Source organism: Schistocerca nitens, chromosome 1, assembly GCF_023898315.1.
Source record: "Schistocerca nitens isolate TAMUIC-IGC-003100 chromosome 1, iqSchNite1.1, whole genome shotgun sequence".
In the NCBI taxonomy this organism is placed as follows: Eukaryota; Metazoa; Arthropoda; class Insecta; order Orthoptera; family Acrididae; genus Schistocerca; species Schistocerca nitens.
The window spans coordinates 643,529,876-643,541,398 of NC_064614.1; the positions used below are offsets into that span (position 1 = coordinate 643,529,876).

The following is an 11,523-nucleotide window of genomic DNA, read 5'->3' on the forward strand; positions in this document are numbered from 1 at the left end:
GGTCTGTGGAAGATCAATACTAAACAAAAAGATTAACAAGAAACACAAATTGACTGATAGCACTACTTGAGTGTGAGCCTTAGATGCCACCTCACTTAATTTCTCTTCTGTACTACAAAGGAAGAGGAAGGTAGGCTCCAAAACATCTTTAAATAAAAGTACTGAGTTGTGCCTTTCTGCCCATCCAGTTCGCACATTGAAAGAAGTTTCTTTTTCTTTTGTTCTGGACAACATTAAGAAATCATTGATATCAATATTTCTGGTCTTTTGGCTGACAAATGAAAGAATCCACAGACTTATTTAATGACACCTATACAGTTTCTTATAGAAGGTATTTTACTCGCATCTGACACACACAAATTTAGAGTGTGTGAAGAACAATGCATATACAGGGCCAACGGTAGCTTTTCTCTGATGGAAGATGTACTCCTCTGAATTGCCCACTCATCGTGGCAGTGCCATCGTACTCTTGGCCTCTCATTTTGTTTAGGTCAAGCCCTAATGTTGATAAGGTCTTCAATATTGTGTTAGCCAAACCTGCTCCAGTGACGTCATAAACGAGGAATAATGCCAGAAAATCTTACCTGATTTTGAAAGTTTGCTGCTCCTGTGCATAACGTACACAGAGAGAATATTGTTCAATTTGATGGAAGTCAGAGGCTTCAACTGTTAAAACAAAACAAAAAACAGACTTTCTGATGTTTTCTACAATTTTTAATTGTATTAAGTGACCAAATGTGTTAATAAGTTTGTTTTGAATGACAGAACTTGTGTACATCACCTTCCCACCACTAGCCATTAATTGATGTTTAAGAATATTATCTCCACTGTTGGCTCTATATCTTAACAGTGATCAAAAATTACTATCATTTTCGTCTGGTTCTTCAAGGTTTATTTACCCAGAGTCATGATGACCCTTTCGAGCTATTTGCTACCTCCCACAAAATCGGATTGTTTGTATTATGGGATTAGCAATTTTCTATTATTCTCACTATCCAGTCTTCTTTGTTATTTACTTGATTGATAATACTTTCAGCTTTTCTGTTAACTATAACTTTTGTGTTTTCAGCAATCAAAACATATTTCTTATGATATGATGAGTTCTCATGTTGCTAAACATTTTCATGGTTTTTTTAAATTGGTAAAAGCCTGAGCAACCAACGCCCCTGCTACTTGTCAATCTCCTTTCCCTACATTTTCAGGATGGGAAAATAACAAGCAATACTTGCAAAAACATCAAAATTTTTCCACTGAATAAGCTAACCACATAAATTCTTCTAGCCACTTCGTTCGAAAAGATCTAGTATGGTTTGGACAAGTAATGGAGGGAAATTTGTACCCAGGCTCAGGTTTACAAATATCTTCTAACAAAAAATTCTTTTTCCGTTTGTGAAAGACTGAATGTAATTGTTTTGACTATTGTTTCCAATATCATAAATATTTTTCCTTACTTGATCAGGCCCACTATCCTCCATAAATGAAACCACAGTAATTGAGCTCGAAGTAACGACATCACAATCAGCAATTCTACTAACTCAGCTGACTTCAAAATTGATACCGTCTAGCCCACTTGCTCTTTGTCCTTTCGTAACACTTTTGTAACCGACTTCAGGAGTCTCTCCAACAGGCTTATAGACACATGGTTTTTTGGTGAAAAAGGTTTGAATAGAAGCTTGCCTCTGCATTACAATTCTGGTTCACTTACGGCCAACTTCAGTACACTGAAAAGTACGTAAACATTAACACTTAAAAGACCACCATACTTCAGTACAAGTACAACGGATGTCAAACAACCAATAACCTACAACAATGAAATATAGATTGTATTGTTGATGTCCGGTTTGGAGAACTTGGCTCCTGCTGCTGTTTGGTAATTGTTGGTAACCGTCAGCATTCAGACATATGCCAACATATATGCAATGACAATGGATAGTGCTACATAACAAGAGGCCATTATATCATTATGTTTGTTCACACCATGACAATCATTACATTTGAACATGATGTCTTTGTAATGCACCGTTACGAAACATTATTATTTCCATGGCATTCCTACTTGAGCAAATAATCGATATGACACGAGAAGTTCACAAGCATTACGAAGTGCTGTCACCCTGCAACATTCCTTACCTAGTGTGTGCTGTTACAATCCATTTTCTGTTCCTCTATTAATTTACCTATCGAAAGTTATTTGATATGTTTTATAGTGGCCAGTGTATTGAATACATACTACACATTTATAAATAAACTAAAACCTTACATATAAGAAGTTTGTGTTTGTGTGTGGACATATTTCAGCTAACAGAACTTAATCACGAAACTTTTTGTCTCAGTCATAGCTTCAGCTGAGATGAGGCTAAGATAAACAAAATTTGAACAGGACCTCTTAAAACCTCTTTCAGGAATTTCTTGTGGGGAAAGACAAGTAACGTGTTTCAGATGATGTATATTGATAAAAAATTGTTTTTGAATTGGAGCAAAACGGAATTGAGGTGATTTAAGGAGTATTTTGATATGCACTCATGCTATGATACTGTTTTTTAAATTCATTATACAATCATGCTTCGTACAAAAACAGCTGAATGATGAGAAACAGGAATCTGTCACATCAACTTACAGAAGGTTGATGGAAGCTAGCATGAATGCTACACCATTTTCTGAGACAGAATAGACACTGAAAGGAACAGAAAAGAACAGGAGCAAGGACGGATAGTGTGAATTGGTCTGTATTCCGAACATAGTATAATTGACCGCATATGTGCAGGTGACTGGATGGGAGCCCAACTTGGACCAAATTAACACAGACTGGCACAAACTTCACACCACTAACACCTTAGTCCCCTCACCAATACCTCACCAATACAGGGAAGTATGACTGTTTACCATGGTGATACCTTCATGCATCATTCATTAACATAATTCAGATACTGCACTTATTTTTTTCTTTGGGGGGGGGGGGGGAGGGGGGGCAGGTGCATTGCTCCACACCCACCCCCCACCCCCAATCCCTCTTAAATATGCCCCTGCCATCTGCTCACAAATGTTCACATAAGCAGCCTTTCACTAGTACTCACAAAGAATGACTAATGAAAAGGTTGAATTGTATTGCATCCTTTGTCTGCAGTAAGTACCCTAACTTACCTAATAGCTATTTCCTTATAGCTGCTACTCACTCTATATACATTTTGACAGTAACATTTAATAATTTGTTTTTCATATGACATAATTTACATAGTAAACATTTTTAGATGTTAATGACTATTGTATAAAACATAATAAACAACACATTTGTTTACTCATATTGTTGGCACTAGGTAACAGTATCTTGCAGTTCTCCATTAGTGTGTCGTTAATTTGCACCGCTGCCACTGGATGCAGTGAGCATCACATGACTAACAACCATACTGGCCTCTCCCTTGTGACAGACTGTTAACGCCACTGGTGCATGTTGCAGCTCATAAAAAATGAAAATTGGTTTTGACAAATTGGTATCAGTGATAATACATGTATCGTTCAACTCATATGAGATTTCATTTCAGTCAGCAGGGGCTTGCTGAACTCAGTGTCACACAGCCCACAGCAGTGTTAACCCAAGGCTGGTCACGGTGTTGTAAAAACTCCACAAAACAAACATTTTTGTATGCAGTTGCTACTCCTATTTCATCCAGGTCACCCCTAATGCTGTAATTACTGTCTGCAGCAAAGATGTTTCCTTCTCCACCTACTAAAATAGTCTGATCCTTTTTGCTAAAATCTTTGTACAAATTCCTTATGTCCCCTGTCAGCTGGCTAATGTGCTAGCACTTGGCTTCACAATACTTGTGACCTAATAACCTGTTCCTAATATGTCCTGTATCATCTGGCCTACACCACTTCCAAGGCTATTGCCTAACAGCAAGACTTTTTTCCTCCTACTGTATTTTGGTATTGAACTACACTTAGCTTCTTTGCAAGAAGTCTGCTGCACCCTACTGTGACCTACAGCTCGTGAGGTTCTTCCCCTCCTACTTCAGGTAACAAGTCAAATTTATTCAATACTGTAAGCTCAAATGTAGGTGGAGGAGTTGAAGAGTTGTCTCCCTTTCACTTATTGCTTGTTATCTTTAGCCATCCCACGATCTTTTTCACCCTTCAACTTATCTAGTTCCAATTTTGCACATTGTAATTCAGCCTGAAAGGCACAAACCTTTGCCTCCTGTTCAACATTTCTCTTGTCTTTTTTTACAGAGCCTACTGTTCTGCGGGAGAGCCACTCGCTGAGTTTCCCATTCAGTTCCCTCTACAGTCACCGTCAAGAAACTCCAACCCACTATCCACACATACTGCTCCTTCTCTGACTATCCTATGTCAACAGCCACATTTATCACACATTGCAACATAGATTACAAGCTTAAAAATAGAATTAAATCACTTAACACACTTTACACTGCACAAATTTTCATTATTTATGAGCTACAAAAATTAGGCCTATAGATTAGCTTTTCATATGTATGGTGTAACTTAACAAGATAACTATTTTTGCTTAGAAGAAGAACTCAGCACTCACTTAATTGCAGTATCTGGTAATTTACTTATTCACAATGGAATGTAACCTTAATGTATGCAAAATACATAAAAACAAACTAACAGTGCAAAAGTTTCTACATCTGACAACTTAAGATTTACACCACTTTACAGGAAGATCTACCTAATAATGAGTGGATATGATCTGCTTAAATTACTGGAAAGAAAAACAGATCAATTAAATGGGATTCTAAATGTTTATTGTGCCAAAATGTAAACAAAAATATGACTACAACATGTGGCATTACAAAAAGAAAAGTAAAACCTATTGTAGTAAGCTTAGAAAACATACTGATATTGGTATTTAATGAGTAATCTTTACTAAACTAACTGTTATTACAATCTGAATAACTTATCTGTATGAGCGTCCAACAACTTATGCATCTCACATGGTACAAGGTTGATTTCTCCTGTTTCCTAATTCAGCATCACCTAATTTAAGTTCATTCCATTACCATTGTTTTATTTTATTAGTGTTCATCTTATAATCTCTTTTCAATACTCTATCCATTTTGTTTAACTCATCCTTCAAGTCGTTTGCCTTCTTTGTCAGAATTACAATGCTCTCAACAAACTGCTGACTGATGGTGTTTATTTCTTCTCCCTGAATTTTAACCCCATTTTCAAATTTCTCCTTAGTGTCCTTTAATGCGTGCTCAGTGTAAAAATTGAATAACATCAATGATAGGCTACAACTCTGCCACAATTCGTTCTTAACCATTACTTTCCTTTCATGTCCTTTAACACACCAAGTTCAGCCTCTTTCCTGTACAACTGGTAGATAACCACTGTCTATATTTTATCCCTACTGCCTTCAGACTTTCAAAGAGTGTGTTCCAACAAACACTGCCAAAATCATTCATTAAATCTACAAATGCTGTAAATGTAGGTTTGCCTTTCTGCAGCATCCAACAACTTATGCATCTCACACGGCACAAGGTTGATTTCTCCTGTTTCCTAATTCAATGTTATCAGCATCACCTAATTTAAGTTCATTCCATTACCATTGTTTTATTTTGTTAGTGTTCATCTTATAACCTCTTTTCAATACTCTATCCATTTTGTTTAACTCATCCTTCTAAGCTTACTACAATAGGTTTTACTTTTCTTTTTGTAATACCACATGTTGTAGTCATATTTTTGTTTACATTTTGGCACAATAAACATTTAGAATCCCATTTAATTGATCTGTTTTTCTTTCCAGTAATTTAAGCAGATCATATCCACTCATTATTAGGTAGATCTTCCTGTAAAGTGGTGTAAATCTTAAGTTGTCAGATGTAGAAACTTTTGCACTGTTAGTTTGTTTTTATGTATTTTGCATACATTAAGGTTACATTCCATTGTGAATAAGTAAATTACCAGATACTGCAATTAAGTGAGTGCTGAGTTCTTCTTCTAAGCAAAAATAGTTATCTTGTTAAGTTACACCATACATATGAAAAGCTAATCTATAGGCCTAATTTTTGTAGCTCATAAATAATGAAAATTTGTGCAGTGTAAAGTGTGTTAAGTGATTTAATTCTATTTTTAAGCTTGTAATCTATGTTGCAATGTGTGATAAATGTGGCTGTTGACATAGGATAGTCAGAGAAGGAGCAGTATGTGTGGATAGTGGGTTGGAGTTTCTTGACGGTGACTGTAGAGGGAACTGAATGGGAAACTCAGCGAGTGGCTCTCCCGCAGAACAGTAGGCTCTGTAAAAAAAGACAAGAGAAATGTTGAACAGGAGGCAAAGGTTTGTGCCTTTCAGGCTGAATTACAATGTGCAAAATTGGAACTAGATAAGTTGAAGGGTGAAAAAGATCGTGGGATGGCTAAAGATAACAAGCAATAAGTGAAAGGGAGACAACTCTTCAACTCCTCCACCTACATTTGAGCTTACAGTATTGAATAAATTTGACTTGTTACCTGAAGTAGGAGGGGAAGAACCTCACGAGCTGTAGGTCACAGTAGGGTGCAGCAGACTTCTTGCAAAGAAGCTAAGTGTAGTTCAATACCAAAATACAGTAGGAGGAAAAAAGTCTTGCTGTTAGGCAATAGCCTTGGAAGTGGTGTAGGCCAGATGATACAGGACATATTAGGAACAGGTTATTAGGTCACAAGTATTGTGAAGCCAAGTGCTAGCACATTAGCCAGCTGACAGGGGACATAAGGAATTTGTACAAAGATTTTAGCAAAAAGGATCAGACTATTTTAGTAGGTGGAGAAGGAAACATCTTTGCTGCAGACAGTAATTACAGCATTAGGGGTGACCTGGATGAAATAGGAGTAGCAACTGCATACAAAAATGTTTGTTTTGTGGAGTTTTTACAACACCGTGACCAGCCTTGGGTTAACACTGCTGTGGGCTGTGTGACACTGAGTTCAGCAAGCCCCTGCTGACTGAAATGAAATCTCATATGAGATTTCTAAGAAAAGTCATAGGCAAGGCCAGTCTAAGCTCTGATCAAAAATGGGATTGGGGGAGGGGGGGGGGGGGATGCGGTATTTTGTTTGTCACTATTTCCTCACGTGTTTCTACTTTTCTATGGAACTGAAATTGATCTTCCCTGAGGTTGGCTTCTACCCATTTTTCCATTCTTACATAAAACTACTTCCCCGTCTCTTTATGTAATATGCTCTTGAAGTACATTTCTCTTCTGCAGACACTCTATATATTCTTTCCACCCTTCAGCTTTCCGTTCTCTGCCTAACGTGGGTTTGCTATTGAGCTATTAATATTCATACAAGTGGTTTCCTTTTCCCCAAAGGTCTCAATAAGTTTCCTATAGGTGACATCTTTCTTTCTTATAGTCATAAATGGTTTTACAAGCTTGCATTTCTCTTCCAGCCATTCCTGCTTTGCCATTTTGCTCTTCCTGACAATCCCATTTTTAAACATCTGCATTCCCTTTTGCATGCTTCGTATTTTGTCCTTTCATTAATTAAATTCAGTATCCAAAGATTTTTACTGTCCCTCATCATTTTGCATATTTGATCATCATTTGTTGCATTCCTTTCCCCTGTTCAGTCAATTGCTGCCTAATGTTATTTTTGAAACTCTCAGCAGCCTCTGTATCTTCCAATCTATGCAGATCCTATCTTCTTAATTTCTTACCTATCTGAGATTTCTTTAGTTTTGATCTCCTGTTCATAATCAATAAATTATGTTTAGAGTCCAATTTATCTCTTGAAAGGCTTTGAAGTTTAAAATCATGGTTTCAGAGCCTCTGCCTTACCATTATGTAATATATCTGAAACCTTCTAATGTCTCTAGGTCTTTTCCATTAGCAATGGTTCAATTATGCCCTCTGCAAAATTCTGGGGGGGCAGCTTCACCTTTTATTCCATACCATTGCTCCATGCTCTCCTACTACTTTTCATTCTCATCCTTTTCCGGCTATCGAATTGCAGTCCCAATTAAGTTTTCAGATATACAGAATAATTAGGCTTATAACCACTGTTTTCTGTATGAGGAATGGAATTGGAATTATCTGAGACATGACATTCAACACTGGATCACACATCACATATATTTATAACAATGAAAATAATCAATTTTTGACCATATAATATAATTGGATAAATAAAAAATCTACTCACCAAGTAGAGGCAGGAGAACACACATATGAAAACAAGGTTTTATGTACTATGCAAGCTTGTGGCAGAAGAGTTGAAGGTGAAAGAAGAGGAGTAAAGAAAAAGGACTGGAAAGGTTTAGGAAAAGGGTTAAAGTTCAGAAAAGTCACCCAGAATTCTGGGTCACGAGAGACTAAATCTGTCCTAAAACTTTTTTTTTATAAGTATGTTCTCCTGCCACTGCTTGGTGAATAGATTTTTTTATCTGGTCATATATATTAATATATGTTGTGGCATCTAAAACTTGATGCACCTTTTACTGAGATTTAAGTGACATGGCAGTATTAAGTTGTGAGTAGAGGCAGTTTTATCCTGCTTTTAAAACTAGGAAATGATAATATATTCCTCTGTAGCCTGCATATTGTCATCACATCAGGAAGTCACAGGAAATCTCTTGATTGTATGTGGTCATCAACTAAGACCTTCTCTGGGTTTTGGAATTCGTGCTCAATAACTTGTTGGTAGTGGCTATACTGTAGTATTTTCATGCTGACACCATCTGGTAGGCATATTTTTCTACCCCAAAAAAGGCTAAGCCACCACATGGATACATAATTATTCTGCGGCAACTACTTGAGCAGGTTTTCCATTATTGAATTCCCATTGGTGTTAAGTGTGACTGTCTTTGTTATCAAGTTAATAGCACAAAGGCCACAGGAAAGAGTAAGTATAATGCTTATTACATGTAGTCAATTTAGCAGTGTTTTGCTCCTCTTTGAGCGTTACTGCTCATCACTCTTTCTTTTGAAATTACAGGGAAATTGGTAGGCCTCATGTTACATTATACGTACATCATCACAAAGTATCTGATAATGCTTTTGTTGCAGAAACTGTTCTCTTTGAAAATATCCTTTATAATCTTCTTCAGAAAAGCAACTGAAGGTCAAAGAGATGACAGGAATCCACAGATGAAAATGCCCAATCTGATCAGAGATTTCATTGGTGTCAATGATAATAATTCATCCACATCATTGTTCTCATCATGGTGCATATATTGCTTTCTAACTATCAAGCGTTGCTTCCAAGTATTGCTGAGTTCATAGGTGATATCTGTACTGAAGATGTTACTGCCAATTCTAATTTCCACAGCCTATGATTTGAGTGTGGACAAGAATCCATGTTTGCTCAAACAGGTTCTTGGACTCAGTCACTAACAACTTTTTGTGATTTCTGTACTTAATGTACTGCTGTTGTGCAATATAGCAGTGTGAAATGGTGTGAATGGGGTTCATTGTATAGCTATAGCACATCCACGTGGAATATTACTTTTCTTAGAGGTGAGCATATATGCTTTGAATCTTATGTCTGTTAAGACTAATCCTCTGGACACTGGGGCTCCATTAAAACATTTACATCAGTGAATCCCATAATCCCTTTGACTGTCATTAGAGGCTATTCTCAAAAGCACCAATTTGATGTGACAAATTCACTGAGAAAATTTTGTGATGTGTTTTCTTGGTCATAACATCTGAGAGAGCTGAAGGCTAGAGTGTTCAATGTTGTATACAGTTTAAATGACTCAGACATGTGCCACGACAACCCCTTTTGCTCTAATTTTACAGAAACTTTGAATGGCTACACCTTGATTTTTGTGAATGGCTGACTGAGGTCTTCTTATTTTTGGACTTCGGGCTGTGAACATTGTGAAGGGCTCAAATTGGCAGCAATCATCATTTATAGTAGCCCAATGGCCAACCTTTGTGCTAATATTGGTGGGCTGCAACATACTGTCTCAGAATAAGTCCTGGTATTGTAATGCGCATTTAATGTTTTATCTTCACAGCAGTTTACTGAAGTGCCATACCATTGCTCACTCGCAAATGAAATTAATTTTGAAAACTTATCCATGAGAAGCAAGATCAGTGGGCTTTGAGTGTGAAACAAATTAGTGCCCTTGAGCAAGAGTGGAGTATTTCTCATTGTGGTTGACCAGGCAGCCCGAAGTTGTTATATTTCTGGAGTTACTGAAAGAAATGTACACAACTACTATTTTGAGCTCATGTCTTCCAGTATTTTAGATGAATATTGCACCATGATGTTCACACAGAAGGGATCTAAGCAGAGAGCTGCCTTGGCTGCTCTGGAGTATTTTTTGGAATGATTCCTCCAGATTAGCTAAGAATATGATACAGAATTATAAACTCATTTGAATGCACTTAAATAGATATGTAATTTGTGTGTGTGTGTGTGTGTGTGTGTGTGTGTGTGTGTGTGTGTGTGTATTCTTTATCCTGTCAAAGGATTTTTCCAAAAACTAGCAAGTTTTCATTCTTTTTGTGTTCTTGTCTATGAGTCAACACTTCTGCTACCTAGTGAATGGTCTTCTTCATTCATAAATTATTTACATTCTAGCAGAATTTTCCTTACCATATTTAGAAGACAGTGAAATGAATGTGGTATGCAATTTAAGGTTTTGTGTTATGTGTAACTCCTTTTCTGTGTTGGTTACATGTGATGTAAAAATAGATGTAAATAATAAAACTGACAGCATTCTTCAACTTCTAACCTCAAAGTAACTACTGTTGTGGATATCTGCAATTACATCCTCTGATATGTGGATTGTGTTGGCTTTTATCTGCACAGTCAGTATTATTTGGAAAGGCCTCTACCTATAAGTATAATTGATACCATTCATTTGCATTCTCTCTACAAATACTTTTCATTCATATTTATAAATCTAATGCCATTCTTCATATTAAAATAATTCTAATTTTATTTTACTTTCAGATACCTGGCTTGAGTATATCAAAAGATGATCTGGATAAGAGGAAAGGTTCAGAAGAAACAGTTAATCCAAAGAAAAAAAGCAAACGTTAGTGCACTTGGCACACAATTTTATACTTGTTTTAAATTGTTACAATTTTTTGTATTTGAGATTAAAAGCCTTTTAAACATAAATCTTTTGTCAGTAATTATTGTACAGTTGTAGTTGCTGAATGTTACAAGAAATGACATATTTTGCATATTTGGGACAAAAGGTATAAGACCATAATAAACTATGATAAACAGATGCAATCAACCTGCAGTGTGACACCGCTGTCAGCATGCTGTGTCATTTACATCTTCCTTCTGAAATCATAATTATGCTGCCCCATATTTCTATTTTAAGAAAATTTGAAAACAATACCTTGCATACTGTTTGCTAATTTGCACTGCTTAGACTCCCGCCACAGTATGCGCAAACCAAGGGGGGGGGGGGGTGATGTTGGTACAGACAGAAGGGGCTTGAGCACCACCACCATAACCAACTCCTGACACGAACCCCTTCATGGCTCCTCATGTACCCCCACCCCGCCTCCTTCTGGTGATCGAGCCCCTTCTGCCTGTGCCAACATCACA

General features: G+C 36.9%; 1 protein-coding gene across 1 annotated transcript in view; it reads left to right on the top strand.

Annotated features, from left to right (window-relative positions):
• Positions 1 to 11,082, top strand: part of LOC126258312 (exosome complex exonuclease RRP44) — a 158,529-nt gene extending 147,447 nt beyond the window's left edge. The window contains exon 18 of the mRNA XM_049955633.1: positions 10,912 to 11,082. Coding sequence (XP_049811590.1) covers positions 10,912 to 11,001 — 90 coding nt within the window. The 3' untranslated portion in view covers positions 11,002 to 11,082. The remainder of the gene's footprint in view (positions 1 to 10,911) is intronic.
• Positions 11,083 to 11,523: the final 441 nt, after the last annotated feature.